This window comes from Xyrauchen texanus, chromosome 11 (genome assembly GCF_025860055.1).
Source record: "Xyrauchen texanus isolate HMW12.3.18 chromosome 11, RBS_HiC_50CHRs, whole genome shotgun sequence".
In the NCBI taxonomy this organism is placed as follows: Eukaryota; Metazoa; Chordata; class Actinopteri; order Cypriniformes; family Catostomidae; genus Xyrauchen; species Xyrauchen texanus.
The window spans coordinates 2,215,881-2,235,618 of NC_068286.1; the positions used below are offsets into that span (position 1 = coordinate 2,215,881).

Below are 19,738 nucleotides of genomic sequence, written 5' to 3' on the forward strand. Positions count from 1 at the left end.
CTGCTACTTTTTTGCCTGTACTTGATTACGGTGATGTGGTGTATCAATTTGCTTCTTCTCATCTTCTCTCCTCTTTGGATGCCGTCTATCATAGCGCTTTGAGATTTATTTCAGATTGTAAACCTTTAACTCATCATTGTCTTTTGTATAAAAGGGTAGCCTGGCCCTCTCTGTCTATTAGAAGGAAAATGCACTATTATTTATTTATTTATAAGGCTATTCTGGGGTTGTTGCCTTCATATCTAGATTGCCTAATTCATAAGAAAAGTATTTTGAAATATTCCCTCCGGTCTGATTGTTTTACCCTTTCTGTTCCACTTGTAAGAACTGAACTGGGGAAAAAGGGCTTTTATGTATGCAGCTCCATTTAAATGGAATCGACTCCAAACAAAATTGAAATTACAAAATCTGGTGCCGATGGAACATTTCAAAACTATTATTCGGTCCATTGAAGAAGACTCAATGATGTGCAATTGTTTTTAAGTGTTGATATTTTATATTTGTTGTTGATTCGTAATTTTGTGACTGTAACTGCTGCCCATTCTTGGCCAGCACACTCCTGTGAAAGAGATTTCTAATCTCAGAGAGATTATCCTGGTTAAATAAAGGTCAAATAAAAAAAATAAAAAATCTGCATTTAATCATATTCTTAAAGATAAGAGCTAATCCCAACAAGCAGTCCTTGGGTAGTAAAAAAAGTCACATCCAAATGGCAAAAATTCAGTAAGAGGGCCAAAGTCACCAGAATTTAGCCAAGTTTCAGTAACAAATAAAAAGTCCAACTCATGTGATAAAGTGATTGAGCATTAACCAGTGCTATTTGCACTGAAATGGAGTCAATAGGCAGTTTTAAAGAGGTACCAGGTAATTTCATCAGCATTCCGCCACCCAGAGAGCAAGGATTTGAGCGATTTTCTTCGTTTTTGGTCCTTGTCCTTATAGGGACTATTTGCAACATTAACAACAGTGAAAACAGGTAGCAGGTATGAGTGTCTCCCAACCATCGATGCTGCCATGTCATCCTACACTAAGATCACAATCCTGTTTGACAAATTCCTCAAGCTCTTCCTTAGTCTCACTAGAGCTCCAACTCATTTACCGTTTCCTTCAGCATTTTTTCTCAGGCACATGCAACCGGTCAAGCGGCAAACCCTCGCTGCAACCAGAAGCATGAATCGAGGATGAAAAATCTTATTCAACCTAGGGTCACAGCTCTAAAGGTCCATAACTCATGATTGAATATCAAATTAGTCTGTAATAAACCTAAGGGCTGCAAGACAAGTGAGAGCACAACAATAACAGACAAAGTATGCAAAGAACAATGGCCTGCCGACACACAAACTCGTGGCATCTTTTTTTCTATAAAAAAAACAAACAATATAATATAAAACTACTGATTTAAATCTTGATTGTAAGTACAAAAACATCACAAATATACAGATATTTACAGTTATATAAGTAGTTTAAGAGTGTCATGGAGACCAACTCTTTTGTGTTTTCTCAAAGTTCTTCATGTAGGTGGCCGCTACAGAGCTTGTTTAGCAGATTTGTTGGCTGTGATTGTCTGGTGTAGCATTTTTTTCAGGATCATGGGTGGTGTGGTTCTTCACCTGGAATTCTACTATTGAACACAACTTTTAAACAGTGAAGTAATGTGGACTAATTAGATTAGATTCAACTTTATTGTCATTGTGCAGAGCACAGGGTCAGCCATGAAACAGCACCCCTGGAGCAGATAGGGTCAAGGGCCTTGCTCAAGGGCCCAACAGTGGTAGCTTGACAGTGCTGGGGCTTGAACCCCTGACCTTCAGGTCAGGAACCCACAGCCTTGACCACCAAGCCACCACTGCCTCTTACTGCCCCAATATATAATTATACATAGTTATCTTTAAATATTTAAAAAATATATATATATATATATATATATATTTTTTTTTTTGTATCGGAAGAGTTAATCATTGATAAAACAATATAAAAGTGGCTTTAGAATACAATGTATTGTTTATTACCATATTATTGATCAGAAGTCAATCATTGTCACACAGTTCACAGCAATCCATTTCACAAGTGAATTTGTCAATCAGTTGGAGATTTATTATGAGGGCTTGTTTAAGGACCGTCAATGTACACCTGCGTCAGACATGCTTGTGTTGGGTCTCGGGTGCGTTGCTTCATAAAAGTAAAATGTTTAGGTCACTGTGTCAAGTTAAATATACACTCACCTAAAGGATTATTAGGAACACCTGTTCAATTTCTCATTAATGCAATTATCTAATCAACCAATCACATGGCAGTTGCTTCAATGCATTTAGGGGTGTGGTCCTGGTCAAGACAATCTCCTGAACTCCAAACTGAATGTCAGAATGGGAAAGAAAGGTGATTTAAGCAATTTTGAGCGTGGCATGGTTGTTGGTGCCAGACGGGCCGGTCTGAGTATTTCACAATCTGCTCAGTTACTGGGATTTTCACGCACAACCATTTCTAGGGTTTACAAAGAATGGTGTGAAAAGGGAAAAACATCCAGTATGCAGCAGTCCTGTGGGCGAAAATGCCTTGTTGATGCTAGAGGTCAGAGGAGAATGGGCCGACTGATTCAAGCTGATAGAAGAGCAACTTTGCCTGAAATAACCACTCGTTACAACCGAGGTATGCAGCAAAGCATTTGTGAAGCCACAACACACACAACCTTGAGGCGGATGGGCTACAACAGCAGAAGACCCCACCGGGTACCACTCATCTCAACTACAAATAGGAAAAAGAGGCTACAATTTGCAAGAGCTCACCAAAATTGGACAGTTGAAGACTGGAAAAATGTTGCCTGGTCTGATGAGTCGATTTCTGTTGAGACATTCAGATGGTCGAGTCAGAATTTGGCGTAAACAGAATGAGAACATGGATCCATCATGCCTTGTTACCACTGTGCAGGCTGGTGGTGGTGGTGTAATGGTGTGGGGGATGTTTTCTTGGCACACTTTAGGCCCCTTAGTGCCAATTGGGCATTGTTTAAATGCCACGGCCTACCTGAGCATTGTTTCTGACCATGTCCATCCCTTTATGGCCACCATGTACCCATCCTCTGATGGCTACTTCCAGTAGGATAATGCACCATGTCACAAAGCTCGAATCATTTCAAATTGGTTTCTTGAACATGACAATGAGTTCACTGTACTAAAATGGCCCCCACAGTCACCAGATCTCAACCCAATAGAGCATCTTTGGGATGTGGTGGAACGGGAGCTTCGTGCCCTGGATGTGCATCCCACAAATCTCCATCAACTGCAAGATGCTATCCTATCAATATGGGCCAACATTTATAAAGAATGCTTTCAGCACCTTGTTGAATCAATGCCACGTAGAATTAAGGCAGTTCTGAAGGCGAAAGGGGGTCAAATACAGTATTAGTATGGTGTTCCTAATAATCCTTTAGGTGAGTGTAGTTTAATACACAATCTTTAAACACATCTTGTGATCCCTGAGATCGCATTTGCGCTCCTTCGAGTGTTTTGAATGCAAGAACGTAACGCATGTTGTGTTGTGCTGCTGCTGGATGCTTGTTTTGTTCACTGTATAAACTGTGTGTTGCTCATGCAGCTGAAATTTCACTTACTGCACTCTAGATTAAACAGGTGGTACTACAAGCATTTCTCAGGAATCTTCCTTATTACGGTCCGTGGGTATGCGATTAATTGCGTAAATTCTTTTTAGCGCGTTCTTTTTTGTAAAATTAAATCGCACTGAATTAACGTGTTAAATTATCAGCCCTAATATATATAAAAGTATGTGAGTATAAACAATATGGGTTTTTTGAGTGAAAAGTTATGATGTAGAGAAGCAGAGACCAGCTCAATGCAAATGTCTATGAATACAGTACAAGGTGCAAATGAAGAAGCATAAACTCAAGGTGCATTATACAGAATGAGGTATAAATATGTAAATATATTTATATGGCCGGTGACCATAACAGTGCAAGCTGCATCAGGAGGTAGAATTTATGTGCAAGAAATGTGCAAGGGAATGTGCTGAAAATATAAATATATATATATATATATATATATATATATATATATATATATATATATATATATATATATATATATATAATATATATATATATAATATATATAATTAATTAAAAAAAATATATAAATAAAAAATATGTAGTCCGAGTGGATGTAGTGTTCAGCGCCTGAGTTTAGAGTTCAGTAGGATGACAGCTGAGGGAAAGAAACTGTTCCTGAGTCTGCTGGTGCGACAGTGAAGACTCCTATAGCATCTCCCAGATGGGGTAAGACCGTGGTTGGTGTGAGAGGTGTCTTTGATAATGTTTCACACCCTCCTTAGGCAGCATTTATTGTGAATGTCATTGATGGAGGGTAGCTGGACACCAGTGATGTATTGGGCAGTTTTCACCACCCGCTGGAGTGCCTTCTGGTCTGAGACAGTGTAGTTGCCATACCACACTGTGATGCAGTTTGTTAAGATACTTTCAATAGTGCAGCGGTAAAAATTCAGCAGGATATGGGGGACAGGTGAGCTTTCCTTAGCTTCCTAAGGAAGTAAAGGCACTGTTGCGCCTTTTTGATCAGAGTTGTAGGTCCAGGAAAGATCCTCAGAGATATGGACACTCAGGAACTTGAAGCTTGTCACATGCTCCACTTCGTCCCATCAATGTAGATGGGAGTGTGTGTGTGTGTCCGTTCCTAGTCCACAATAAATTCCTTGGTCTTCTGGGTGTTGAGTGTGAGATTGATGGTTTCAATAGAAATATATACCACCTATTATTAAGCTCAGAGCTCAGGGATGGTCTGTCTATAAAGGTCTAGAAGTTCACTGATTCTTGGGACAAAACATGTCCTACATACAAAAGTCCTCATTTTGTTAAAAATCAAGAAACTCAAAATAATGAAAATATTGAAAATAATAATCCTTGAAATCCTTGAAATCTAAAGGAAATGTGTTTCATTGGATTTTTTTATGTGCTTGCTCTATAATTGAAAGCACATTTAATAAACCTGCCCTCAGCAAGAGGTCACAAGGTTAAACTGCCAAACAAAGTGTTTAAAAGTTTAGCAAATTCAAAAATCTATATATTAAATGAAAGCTATGGGTTTAAAATATAAAACAATGTATAAACTAAATTTTAAATATTTTATTCCCATAAAAAATGTAAATCAAATGTTTCCTCACTTTGCAACAACTCCATAATCATGAATAATCCAGACAATGTCATTGTCAGCTATAACTCTGGTTACCCCATTCCCACCTCCTGCTCATGGTGGATGCAACAGTAGGACACGTGGTCTGATAAGTATTATATATTGTTTTTTTATTTTAAACAAACAATATTTTATCTCTGTGGTCACAGGTCAACATGTGAAAACTGTGATCACTGCATGAAAATTTCTGTCTGGAGTTGTGGGATGGATTTTTGCATTTTAGTTAGGATGCTAACTAAAATTAGGAAAAACCTAAATTGCTCCAGCAATCATCATGGTTATCATCATGGTTAAGATGAAAAAATAAATAATTAAATAATCTCCATCAGAATTTTCTGAATTGTGTCAAAACAGAAAAACAAATTATATAAAGAATGCATTTTATCACTTAACCCTCTGGGGTCTGAGGGTATTTTGGGCCCTGGAGAAGTTTTGACATGCCTTGATATTTGTGCTTTTTTTCAGTCGCTTAAAAACATATTAATGGCTAAAGTCTGATAACACTGTATTCAGCACAAACTGGGCTACAATAATATGTGAGCAACATGTGTGTACAGGTTTGTATTTTAAGAAAATAACGTTTAAGCATGGTTTTTGAAAAAACTAAAATTTTAAGTCACTGAAATAAGGCCATATAACACATACTAAACATTTGTCCACAAGACTTTTGAGAACTGGATCTTGTAGCCTAGAGTTCTTGCTACAAAATGATGTGAAAACCATCCTGATCACTCATTCATACAAAACAATATAGTCATTTAACTTTTGTAAGACAATTTTAGTGTTGAAAGGTAATATGCGAGGAGGCGTGAACTATCATGAATATTCATTGAATCTATCAATGAGGGATAGAGAATGAATGTGAGGAGACTTAATGATCAAAATCAAGTTTTAAGTTAAAAGAAGTAATCTGACTATATATTTTCTTTACATAAAGACTTTACTTAATTTTAGACCTACACTACCATTAAAAGAAGTCTCTTCTGCTCACCAAGACTGCATTTATTTGATCCAAAATACTGAAACAACATTGATATTCTGAACTCTTTTTACAATTCAAAAGAACAGTTTTCTATTTAAATATATTGTAAAATGCAATTTGTGATCAAAGCTGAATTTTCATAATAAAATATAATCTAAACATTCGTAATAATTTTATATCTTATTACATATCATATTTATATCATACAACATACAATTTAAATACCTGCTTTAGCCGAAACAGCATTTAATGTCTTATACCCGCAGGGGGGCGTGGGCGGGCCGTGGGGGCGTATTTATAATTTTATTACCTTTGTTTTATAACAAATATTCAATCAACTATCATAAACTATGCATCATTTGATAGCTAAAACGCTCAAAAATCACGTTCTGAACTTGTTTTTGCAATCAATACACCAGAGAGGAAAGGGTTAAATTAAATGCTGACAGACCGACCCTGTAAATATGAACAAAATGAACGGCAATACTCATCTTTCATCTCCTATGGTTCAGATCAGTTCGGATCGAATCCAAGAAACACCAGCATACATTTCAATGTAAGGGTCTACTCTTCAAAATGCATCCCACTTTTTAATCCAAAACAACAAAAAAATAGGGAAAAAAACGAAATATCCTCCTCAGTTTTCATGAGCGCTTCCAGTTAGAGTAATCCATCATGTTCACTTTCAATGAAATATCGATTCTAATTTGTATTCCAATGTTCAAAAACCATCTCTCCCCCGTAGTTTGGACTGTTTCCGATAAAATGAGCCATTCCCTGTTTCTCTCCTTCAATCACAGGCTCTGTAATGACCAAAATATGAAGGGAGCGCACCAACAGGCTGCGGGACCTGTCACTCTCGCCCCTCGGTTTTTGATTGGATAAAAGCCACCCAATGTCTGGTCAGCAAAATTTTGATGGATGGGAGTATTAACCAACTAAAACACGATTGCAGTGATTGACAGTTTGCTTAGTTTACCTCAGAAGATCTGTCTAATACATAGGTCTAATACAAGTGCGTCCACGTGCGCTCTTCGTCATTTTACGCACAGCGCACAGTTTTTACCATTGTTTTGCTACGGAGCTTGTTTCAACGCACAGATTTATTCTAACATTATATCTAACAATCTACATCATGGATCGTCGACTGAAGAGGAGTTTTTGTGGTGTTGAGAGTGTTTTGGAGGAGATAATGAGGAGTAGCGACGAAGAACAGCAGAAAGACGCAGAAACATACATCTTAGACAGAGAGACACGGTTGTCGAGTGTCGATTCGGCTGAAGAGGAGATGTTTCTCCATGGACTCGATCCCGTATTAGATCGGTAAGTTGAAACACATCGTCTTGAGTTTTTATGTTTATGAAGTATTGGCAGTTTTTCTGTTCATATCATGTTTTTGATTATAAAATGACTAGCAAAGACACGAGGCTACACGAGTAGCTAGGTGATAGCTGTATATTATACATAAAGACATCATATTTATATCACACACACACATTATATTTATGATGCATATAATATAACAAAAATATCTTTATCTTACCTGTCTTTGAGTGGCTTTGGTTTCCAGTTGGTATCAAACCTTGTTAGTGACTGCCTTGGATCAACATAAATACTGTAAATACTGTAATTGCTTTTTTTTTCTTTAGTAATTGGATATTTATTATAATTATCAGTTTATTGTAATTTATTTGAGTAAAAAACACTGTTGCAATTACAAATGTTGTTTTCTTTTTATATAATTTATTAATTAGTTGTAAAACGATCACTTTTGAAATGCATACATGAAGTGAGTTTTTTTGTTTCACTGTTTTTGCTATCAGAATTGTTCAAAATAAAGAGTATTTTGTTAAAATGTTAAAATGTTGTGCTGAAATCAATTTTTCTTGTGTGGTTTGATGAGCAGAACAGTTCTGAATTGATATACATGTATGTAGTATGTAGTGTTTACTCCTTATGTCATTTGGTTACCAGATGTCCATTTGCAGTCTCCAAATGGCCTTTTGGAAAGGACGCCTAGACTTTCCCTGAATAAAAGCTTACAGAAACTACATTTTTGGGAGTATCATCTTCAAATTTGAATCAGAACATGGTCAGACATTCAGTTTTATCTTTATGGTGTTTTCAGGCCTTTAACATAAAAGTCTGATACATTTTTCCCTAAATGAAGTTCATTCATAGAAATCATGAGTCACTTTCATGTAAATTTGACCTTGTTTTACTCTGTTCCTATGCTACTTTTGAATTAATATGACTCTTGGGTAACAAAGTTTCAAGTGTCTAGTTTAAAAAAATATCAGAGTTATGAATGTGGACCATATGGTTTAGGAGCTACAGACATTTTGTATTTGGGTATGTCATTTTCAGAAAATTCTCAAAAATAGGGGTGCTGGTTAAGAGGTTAAATGTAACTAAAACTTGCTTATTAGGAGTCATATTTCAAATGTCAATACACTGAATCCTGGCTGGCAAGTCTGGAAACAGTCCCACTAGTAACATATGTACATGTTTATATAAAATAGCATGTCAACTAATGAAAACTAAATTACTTACTCATCTGAAATTGTATCCTCGGCTGAATCAAGTCTCTCTTCAAAATACAAACGTTCATCGGAGTCCCGCTCTTCTTCTGAGGAAAATGTTAACTCTTCCTTAATATCCTGGAGCTTTCTCGCCTGTGTATCGTCAAAAACGCACAGAAAAATAAATGAAATGTGTTTACAACCTCACAGTCAGGGTGTGTGTACATTTGCGTTGATCGTCTCAGGACATTAGCGTATGAATGGCGCGCTCTGCTGGTGGGAGTGATGACATTACAGATAATTAGATAGACCAGTAAAAACTGTACATCGCTTTGTTTCAAACAGATTGCATTGCAGGAGAATATTTGTTTTAAATTTGAATTGTTTTATATAAAAGTAGACATTTTAAGCTTTCTTTAGACATATGTTTCATGTTTGTGTGATAAGCATTCGCAGAGTTTCATCGCATTTTTGTGATGTGTTTCTGAAATATGCTCGTGAACACAGAGACTGCTGAAAGCTCACCCTTTTTATTTTCTTTATTTTACAAAAGCACAAGGTTTTGTTGTTATTGTGAGAGACACAAATATAAGTAGACTCTTTATAGTCTCTAATGATGTCTTACACTTATTTGTATACCCATATTTAAGTTGTTTCTGCTGCAACTACAAAAATATCCAGCAGGACGAGCCGGCACATCCGTCGACCCCAGAGGGTTAACTCCTTTACTGAACACCATTATTACAGTTGTGCGCAAAAGTTTGCATACCCTTGGAGAATTGGTAATATATGTAAAAAAATAAGAAAATATGAGTGAGGAGGCAAACATACCTTGTATTTCTTATGGGATTCATATTCAACTGTAGGTTATAACAGAATACCACAATCATAAAACAAAACATGGCAACAAAGAAAAAAATGAAATGACCCCTGTTCAAAATTATTTATACCCTTAGTTCTTAATACTGTGTATTGCCTCCTTTAGCATCAATGACTGCGTGCAGTCTTTTGTAATAGTTGTCTATGAGGCCCCAAATTCTTGCAGGTGGTATAGCTGCCCATTCGTCTTGGCAATATGCCTCCAGGTCATGCAAAGTCTTTGGTCGTCTTGCATGAACCGCATTTGAGATCTTGCCAGAGTGGCTCGATGATATTAAGGTCAGGAGACTGAGATGACCATTCCAGAAGCTTCACCTTTTTCTGCTGTAACCACTGGAGGGTCAACTTTGCCTTGTGCTTAGGGTCAATGTCGTGCTTAAAAGTCCAAGTGTGTCCCATGTGCAGCTTTCATGTAGAAGAATGCAATTTGTCTGCCATTATTTTCTGATAACATGCTGCATTCATCTTGCCATCAATTTTCTTTAGAGATCACACATCCCCAAACCATCAATGAGCCACCACCACGCTTCACAGTGGGGATGGGATTGTTTTCACTATAGGCCTTGTTGACGCCTTGTTGACCCCTCTCCAAACATAGTGCTTATGGTTGTGACCATAAATCTCTTATTTTGGTCTCGTCACTCCAAATTACATTGTGCCAGAAGCTGTGAGGTGTGTCAAGGTGTTGTCGGGCATATTGTAACTGGGATTTTATGTGGCATTGGACATTTTTGTTCAAGTATTGTCGTATTGTGCTCCTTGAAACAACCACACCGTCGTTTTTTCAGAGCAGCCTGTACTTCTCCTGTGGTTACCTGTGGGGGTTTTCTTTGTATCCTGAACAATTCTTCTGGCAGTTGTGTCTGAAATCTTTCTTGGTCTACCTGACCTAGGCTTTGTTTCAAGAGATCCCCAAATGTCTTAATAAGTGATTGAACAGTACTGACTGGCATTTTCAAGGCTTTGGATAACTTTTTATATCCTTTTCCATCTTTATAGAGTTCCATTACCTTGTTACGCAGGTCTTTTGACAGTTATTTTCAGCTCCCCATGGCTGAGTATCAAGCTTGCTCAGTGTATCCACGTGAGAGCTGCTGCTTCTTTTTTCTTTTTCATTTGCGGATTGCATTCTAAAATAGAGCATTACTGCCATCTACTGTGGGTTACAGATCAGAGACTCTTTCCCTTCTCTCCCCCGAACTTTCAGGACTCATGCTTCCAATGGTGCTGTGTGTTCAGCTCCTCCATTTCTTCCCCAAGTCCCTCACTGCCCAGAGAGAGGAGGGAGAGAAAAATAAATAAATACTTTTATGTCCTAGCTATATTCTATCACTTAACCGAGTTCTATTCAGAAATTGTATTAAGAGACTATCCCCTCTTACTGGATTTAAAAGCTTCTTTAAGGTTAATTGTTGTTCTCCTTTCTTATGTAATTCATCTGCTAGTTTATTTATTTCCTCTTTATATCTGTTACACTGTATTAATACATTTACATTTACATTTATGCATTTGGCAGACGCTTTTATCCAAAGCGACTTACAGTGCAATTATTACAGGGACAATCCCCCTGGAGCAACCTGGAGTCAAGTGTCTTGCTCAAGGACACAATGGTGGTGGCTGTGGGGCTCGAACCAGTGTCCTTCTGATTAACAGTTATGTGCTTAGACCACTACACCACCACCACTCCATGTTCCATACATGTAATACATGTTCCACTGTTTCTCTAACTCCACACCAATCACATAATCCTGTAAGATGTTTTTCCTATTATATACATTGTTGAGAAAGTCCTGTATGTCCCAGTCTGAGTCTAGACAAAATACATTTTTCTTTCCTCCTCCCGCCCGAATTCCTTCCTCTTCCTACTAATGGTTGTATTAAATGTAGATGTCTACCCTTTTGTTCATTATCCCAATAAAATTGCCATTTTTTATTGAACTCTTTTATTATTGAATTGATTTCTGATTTACTATACATTATAAGCATATCTATATTTCCTTTCCTCTTCTTCCTCATTCCCTGATACTCCAATATGTGCTGGAACCCATAAAAACTGAACTGTCTTATTTGTCTGCTGCATTATAAATAATATCTGTAGAATCTCTCCATCAATATATCTTGTCTAGTTTCAGACTGTTGAGTTTCCAGACATAACAGCGCAAAGCTTGAGTCTGAACATATGATTTTGTTGATGAGTTTCATTTTATCCCATGTCTTTTATTTAGTTAATTGCTAGCAAAATTGCTAGTACACGTGAGAGCTAACAAACTCATTGACTATTTATACACAGACACTAATTGCAATTTAAAAAGCTACAGGTGTGGGAAATTAAACTTTAATTGGCATTTAAACCTGTGTGGGTCACCTTGTATGTCTGTAACAAGGCCAAATTTTCAAGGGTGTGTGAACTTTTGATCAGGGCTATTTGGGTGATTTCTGTTATCATTATGATTTAAAAAAAAGGAGCCAAACAACTATGTGATAATAAATGACTTAATATGATCACTATCCTTAAATAAAATACCATGAAGATTTTTTGCATGATGAGTCATATTTTCAAAAGCAATGCCACAATTTCTGCAAGGGTATGCAAAGTTTTGAGCACAACTGTAATTCATATACTCTCTTGTTGGATGGAGTAAACCCAAAATATCATGCTTTTAGTGTGTCTGATGGAGTTGTTATAAATTACAGTAAGATGAAAGTTATGAAGTGAATAAATATACATTTTCAGAAAAAAAAGCATTTTTATACAAACCTGTAGCCTAACATGGTTCATTAGCTGAGACCTTTGTTGACAAATATATATCCATTTCAAAATGATATAGTATTAAAAAACGAAATCTAATTTTATACATGTTTTTTTCACTTAACTCTTTTAAGATTAATTGGATCTTTACGCCAGGACCAGACTACACTGTTGATATATACTCTGGCAGTTGTGTTGTGTACATGTGCATTGGAGGAATGATGATTTTTAAGTCATATTTTAAGATTTATGAACTTGAATTGGCAGGATTTCTAATCCATGCATCAAGAAAACAAATTAGTTACTGCAACCCTCATTGTTAATGTATGCCATTGCAGTTTCTGCATGGCAAACTTTAAGGACTCATTTTGAGTAATTAACTTAAAATCAAATTTTTAAGTGAAGCTGTGTTTGTATGGCTTCAAGATGGTTATATGAGAATCTGTGCACAAACCACACTAAAATGTGTATTTTGCTCTCTTTCAGTCTTGCTAACTGTAATCTCACCGGTCAGCACTATGAAATTGTGGCTTCAACTCTACAATCATCAAACTCTGTCCTGAGAGAGCTGGATCTGAGTAACAATGACCTGCAGGATTCAGGAGTGAAGCTGCTCTCTGATGCACTGAAGAGTAGAAACTGTAAACTGGAGATACTGAGGTGTGTAAGGAGTAACCTATAAGATGATAAATGATCAACACGTTCGATTTTCAGACATCATTTTAATGGTTTACAGATCTTGGCTGTGTCATATGACAAAGCATAACGCCCGATGGAGGGAACGAGTCGGAGAAGTGACACTAGGGGTCTCTCTTGAGCACCGACTATACCTCTGATCTATGAAAAAAGGCCAATGAGAAGTTGGCAGCAAGTATTTGCATACCCCGCCCCCGGACATACGGGTACAAAGGCGAGGCAAATATTAGAGTTCATTCAGGATTTTTCTGAGGAGCCGGAAATGGTCCGGCCACTACAGCGGCTCGGCTCAGCGATGTGGCCGGGAAGGACACAACCTCTCGTTCCCTCCATCGGGGAATGGAGGTTACATTCATAACCTAGACATTCCCCTTCTGTCGCTCTCTCCACGTTGTGTCGGAGAAGCGACACTAGGGGTCAAATTTAAATGACGCCATGCGCTGAGCCGTGTAGGGAGGGGCTGTCGCGAGGAGTACGAGGTCCAAGAACCAGGCCCGGGTGGGCCAATATGGAGCCACTAGTGTGACTTGCTCCTCGTCCTCCCTGACCTTGCACAGCACCTGTGCAAGAAGTCTCACTGGGGGAAATGCGTACTTGCGCAGCCCCGTGAGCCAGCTGTGTGCCAGCGCGTCTGCCCCGAGGGGAGCCTCTGTTCGGCCATACAAGAGCGGGCAGTGAGAGGTCTCTCGGGAGGCAAGCAGGTCTACCTGGGCCTTGCCGATTCGTTCCCAAATCAGCTGGCCCGACTGGGGGTGAAGCCTCCACTCTCCACTGGGCAAGCATTGTCGTGACAGCGCGTCCGCTACCACATTGAGTTTGCCGGGGATGTGAGTGGCACGCAGAGAAGGAGGAGACGACGGGCGAGTCGTGACATGTGATGGGAGCATACGCCGCCTTGGCGATTTATGTACGCTTCCGCAGTGGTGCTCTCTGACCTGATTATGACATGTTTGTCTCGAATTAACGGGAGAAACTTCCGCAGGGCAAAGAAAACAGTCAACAACTCTAAGCAATTGATATGCCCTCTCCAAAGGCCCGCAGCTGCGTGACTGCGGTGGAGGATGCTATATGCCCCAGGAGCCTCTGGAAGAGTTTTAGAGGGACCGTTGTGCCTGGCTTGAACTTTTCGAGGCATTTCAGCACCGACTGTGCACGCTCGTTGGTGAGACATACAGACATTGAGACTGAGTCTAACTCCATGCTGAGAAAGGAGATGCTCTGAACCGGAGTGAGCTTGCTCTTTTCTCGGTTGACCTGAAGCCCCAAGTGTCTGAGGTGTTTGAGCACATGGTCTCTGTGAGCACATAGTAACTCTCGGGAGTGGGCCAGTATGATTCAGTCATCAAGGTAGTTGAGTATGCGGATGCTGGCTTCTCGGAGCGGGGCAAGAGCTGCCTCTACGACATTCGTGAAGCCGAAGGGGAGTTTGTACTGAAACACCTGGCCATTGAACGTGAACCGTAGGAAGGGTCGGTGTCGCGGCAGAATTGAGACGTGGAAGTACGCGTCCTTCAGGTCTACCGCTGCGAACCAATCTAGGTGCCGGACGCATGTTAAGATAAATTTTTGCGTGAGCATTTTGAATGGGAGTTTGAGCAGTGCTCGGTTGAAAACTCGCAGGTCCAAGATTGTTCGTAAGCCACCGCCTTTCTTGGGTACAACGAAGAAAGGGCTGTAGAAACCCTTCTTCATTTCGGTTGGAGGGACAGTCTCTATCGCGTCTTTGAGTAGAAGAGTAGCGATCTCCGCGCGCAGGGATTTGGCATGTTCGCCGTGTACTGCAGTAAAGCGGACGAAATCTTCCGGCTGATATATAGCACCGGACTCTACCTCACCTTAACCACCTGGGACAACACGGCCCCCAACCCCCTGTCCGATGCGTCAGTCTGTAAAAAAATATCAGGAGAGTGTAAGAGCGGCCCGCAACAAAGTGCAGCTTTCATTTGCGTAAAAGCCTGTTGGCAAAGCTTGCAATAATAGCCAGTCAGCCCAAGGAACTGTCTCACCTCCTTTTTGGTCTTGGGTCTTGGGTAGGTTGCAATCGCAATGGTTTTATCAATTTGGGGCTGCACCTGCCCATGCCCCAAGTGGAAGCCCAGATACCATACTTCCACCTACCCAGTTGTGCATTTCTTCGGGTTGGCCATCCCGCTCATCTCAACGATCTCAGAACAGTCCTCAGATGGTGAATGTACCACTGCCAATCATTACTATTGATCAGGGGTCGGCAACCTTTTTGACATGGAGTGCCATTTTTTATTTTCCTAGTTAATTGCTGTGTCAACAACCCTATGTCATTTAGAGCATTTATTTGCAGGAAATGACAACTGGTCAAAATAAAAAATACATAAAAAGATGCAGTGTTTTCAGACCTCGAATAATTAAAAGAAAACAAGTTCATATTCATTTTTAAACAACACAATACTAATGTTAAAACTTAGGAAGCATTCAGAAATATTTGGTGGGATAACACTGATTTTCAATCCCAGCTTTCATGTGTCTTTGCACACTTCATCACTTCTTGTGATTGTGAGAGATGGTCTCTGCAAGCGACCGGGGTGACTCATTCAGGGGTTTTTAAGTTCACCTCTGGTCTGAGCTCCTCCCTCTCTGAAACCACCATTGCCAAAGTCATGGGGACAGCCTGTCTCCACGGTTTTAGGAGACTGAGGTGTTAAATCTGACGTGCTCCACCTCTATCCGTTCCCTCCCCTATTAAACAGACAGCTTTGACGTTCTTGAGCCTGATTTGCTCAGGTCAAGAACATATTGAATTTCATTTTTGCGCTTTGAAGGTCCTTTCTCCCAAGTTTCCTATTGGACATCGAGCTCGCCATGCGGTTGACGGCCATACAATAACTCAATTGGGGAGAATACTGTTGTGGTTTACGGGACCTCTCGAACTGCAAATAATAGGAGCTCAAGCCACTTGTTCCAGTTCTGAGCGTCTTCATGCACAAATATACGAATAATAATATACGAAACAGCGTTGACTTCAAAGGTAGGTTTCTTTTTAATTTTACTTGTTATCAATATACAGTGTAACGTTCTCTTGTGTTGGCGTCGGGCTTGGTTGCTGCTGCTTTTTATGCCGCTCTCCTCACACTACTGCAATTAGACACAGGTGTTAGACATAATTTAGCTCAGGTGTGAGCGCCCTTACCGCTTTTCTCTCCCGGACGGGCGCTTGACCACGCCCCCGCTGCCACATACCCCCACCGCCCGACTCAGGCCGGGGCGTCATCCGGCCTGCCTACCACTCCCCCATTTCTGGAGAGGAAGTCCGCGGCAGCCATCTGCACCCCCGGTCTGTGGATCACCTTGAACTTAAAAGGCTGGAGTGCCAGATACCAACGGGTGATCCGGGCGTTAGTGTCTTTCATGCGGTGGAGCCACTGCAGTGGGGCATGATCCGAGCAGAGGGTGAAGGCCTGCCCCAGCAGGTAGTATCGGAGGGTGAGGACCGCCCACTTGATGGCCAGACACTCTTTCTCCACGGTGCTGTACTTAGTCTCCCTCAGGGAGAGCTTCCGGCTAATGTACAGCACCGGGCGCTCCTCCCCCTCCACCACCTGCGAGAGTACGGCCCCCAGCCCTCTGTCTGAAGCGTCCGTCTGTAATACAAATGGGAGAGAGAAGTTAGGTGTATGCAACAGCGGCCCCCCACAAAGTGCAGCTTTAATCTGAGTAAACGCCTGTTGGCACTGCTCTGACCATTGGACCGGGTCTGGAGCCCCCTTTTTAGTGAGGTCAGTCAGCGGGCTGGTAATATCCGAATAATTAGGCACAAACCGTCTGTAATAGCCAGCCAGCCCCAGGAACTGCCTCACCCCCTTTTTGGTCTTAGGTCTAGGGCAAGTCGCAATCGCCGCGGTCTTATCAATTTGGGGACGCACCTGGCCATGACCCAAGTGGAACCCCAGATACCGTACCTCCACACGCTCAATCAGCAAGACTTCTTAGGGTTTGCTGTGAGCCCCGCCGCGCAGCGATCTCAGGACGGCCCTAAGATGTTGCATGTGCCGCTGCCAATCATTGCTATAAATGATAATATCATCTAAATAGGCAGCGGCGTACGCGGTGTGCGGTCTGAGGATCCGATCCATGAGTCGCTGAAACATGGCCGGAGCCCCAAACAAACCGAAAGGAAGCGTCACAAATTGGTGTAATCCAAACGGCGTAGTGAAGGCTGTTTTCTCAAGGGACATTGGTGTCAAGTGGATCTGCCAATAACCCTTTGTTAAATCCAAGGTCGAATAAAATCGAGCAGAACCTAACCGATCGAGCAGTTCATCAACACGGGGCATTGGGTACGCGTCAAATTTAGACACCGCGTTGACTTTTCTGTAATCCACACAGAATCGAACAGACCCATCACTCTTGGGAACAAGAACAACCGGGCTGAACCTATCACTATGGGATTCTTCTATTACGCCCATATCAAGCATCGCATCTAATTCCTCCCGTACTATTTTCTTTTTATGTTCGGGTAAGCGATAGGGACGGCAACGCACCACCGCGCCCGGCTCGGTCTCGATGTGGTGCTGTATGATGTTTGTACGGCCCGGTAGAGGGGAAAACACATCCGCAAATTCCTTTTGTAATTCGGAAACCTCTGTGAGTTGCCGCGGTGAGAGTTGGTCTCCACAAGTAACCGGAGTGTTAAGGTTGTAGTTTTTGTTTACCTCCGGTCCGAGTTCCGCCCTCTCCGAACTACCGCGGCCAACGTCACAGAGGCCGTCCTCCCTCCATAATTTCAGGAGGTTGAGGTGATAAATTTGACGTCGCCCTCTATCGGTACGTTTAACTTCATAATCGAGATCCCCTACTCGTCGTGTGACCTCAAAGGGTCCTTGCCACTTGGCGAGTAATTTAGAGCTCGATGTTGGGAGTAATACAAGTACCTTATCTCCCGGTGCAAATTCCCGTAGTCACGCACCCCTGTCATACAGCCGGCGTTGGCGTTCTTGAGCTTGGAGAAAATTCTCCTGTGTTAATCGCCCCAGTGTGTGGAGTTTTGCTCTAAGATCGAGAACGAACTGAATTTCATTTTTGCTATTGGAAGGTCCCTCCTCCCACGCCACGGATGACGTCAAGGACACCGCGGGGCGTCGCCTGTACAGCAGCTCAAACGGGGAGAACCCTGTGGAGGCTTGTGGGACCTCTCGTACTGCAAACAACAGGGGTCTAGCCACTTATCCCAATTTCTAGCGTCATCGTGTACGAATTTACGAATCATGTTCTTGAGCGTTTTATTAAATCGTTCCACTAGGCCATCAGTCTGCGGATGGTAAACGCTAGTGCGAATCGATTTAATGCCCAAGAGCTCGTAAAGTTCACGGAGTGTTCGTGACATAAAACTCGTGCCTTGATCGGTGAGGATTTCTTTCGGAATCCCCACCCGGGAGATTATCTTGAAGAGTGCCCCTGCAACACTACATGCGGAGATGTTGCTCAGAGGCACTGCTTCCGGATATCGCGTCGCGTTATCCACTAGGACTAACATGAAGCGATGTCCGCGTGCTGACCGTTCTAATGGCCCGACGAGGTCCATCCCAATTCTTTCGAAGGGGACCTCGATTAATGGTAGAGGGCGCAATGGCGCTTTTGGGGTGGCCGGTGGGTTTACCAGCTGACATTCACGGCACGCCGCACACCACCTGCGGACGTCACCGCCAATGCCCGGCCAATAGAAACGGGCTATTAGACGGAGAAGTGTTTTCCGTTCCCCTAGGTGACCGGCCATAGGATTATAGTGAGCCGCCTGGAAAACCATTTCCCGGCGGCTCCGTGGAATCAATAATTGCGTTACTTCCTCCTTTGTTTGAGCGTCCTGCGTCACTCTGTATAACCGATCTTTAATAAGCGAAAAATACGGATATGAAACGGCGACACCCGGCCGGAGTTGTTGACCATCGATTACTCTCACTTGGTCAAAAGCGTGCTTAAGGGTTTCATCCCGCGACTGCTCCAAGGGGAAGTCCCCCTCCGGGAATTCCCGGAGAGGAGGGGCGACAACCTCGCCCCTTCCCTCGTCATTCGGAGCAGCCGAGGACGGCCCCGGCCTCCGCATCGCACATCACACATCCCTTCACTTTCATGCAGGACCCATCCGCACAAACTCCCTCCAATAACTTTCTAAAATTCAGCCAATCAGTACCCAAAATTAGCGGATGGGTGAGGCGGGAACTAACCGCTGCCTCCACACTATGTTTTTCTCCCCGGAATTTGATCGCCAAAGTCACCACGGGATACTTGTGAATATCCCCATGCACACACCTCACCCTCACCAGTTTAGCTGAGCCCAGAGCCCCGGGTTGAACCAAGCGTTGGTGGATGGTGGTCTGATTACAGCCGGTATCCAACAGTGGGCAACCGGCGATGTTATAGGTGGAGGCATACTCACCTCATGCTGGCCCAGGGGTGGGAGTGATGCCAGTGCCCTCACCTGGGTTAGGCCGGTTGGTGCCAGGAACCCCATCCCTGGGTCGCCTGTCTCAAAGCATCCAGGGTTCTTAGTGGCCGGCTGATGGTCAGACAGTGCCTCCTTCCTGTGGGAGAATCTTCTTCTCTGAGGTTGCTGCACTCTGTGGGCATAAGTGCACTGCCACAGTGTGCTCTACCTGGGGAAGTTCGACATATCCCTTGGCTGCCCCACCGTCTAGGGTAATCAGGATGGACGAGCCTGCGAAGT

General features: G+C 41.9%; 1 protein-coding gene across 2 annotated transcripts in view; it reads left to right on the forward strand.

Annotated features, from left to right (window-relative positions):
* LOC127651727 (NLR family CARD domain-containing protein 3-like) overlaps positions 1-19,738 on the forward strand; it is a 56,423-nt gene that overhangs the window by 18,008 nt on the left and 18,677 nt on the right. For both annotated transcript variants that reach the window (XM_052137709.1, XM_052137710.1), the window contains one exon: positions 12,835-13,008. In XM_052137709.1, coding sequence (XP_051993669.1) covers positions 12,835-13,008 — 174 coding nt within the window. The remainder of the gene's footprint in view (positions 1-12,834; positions 13,009-19,738) is intronic.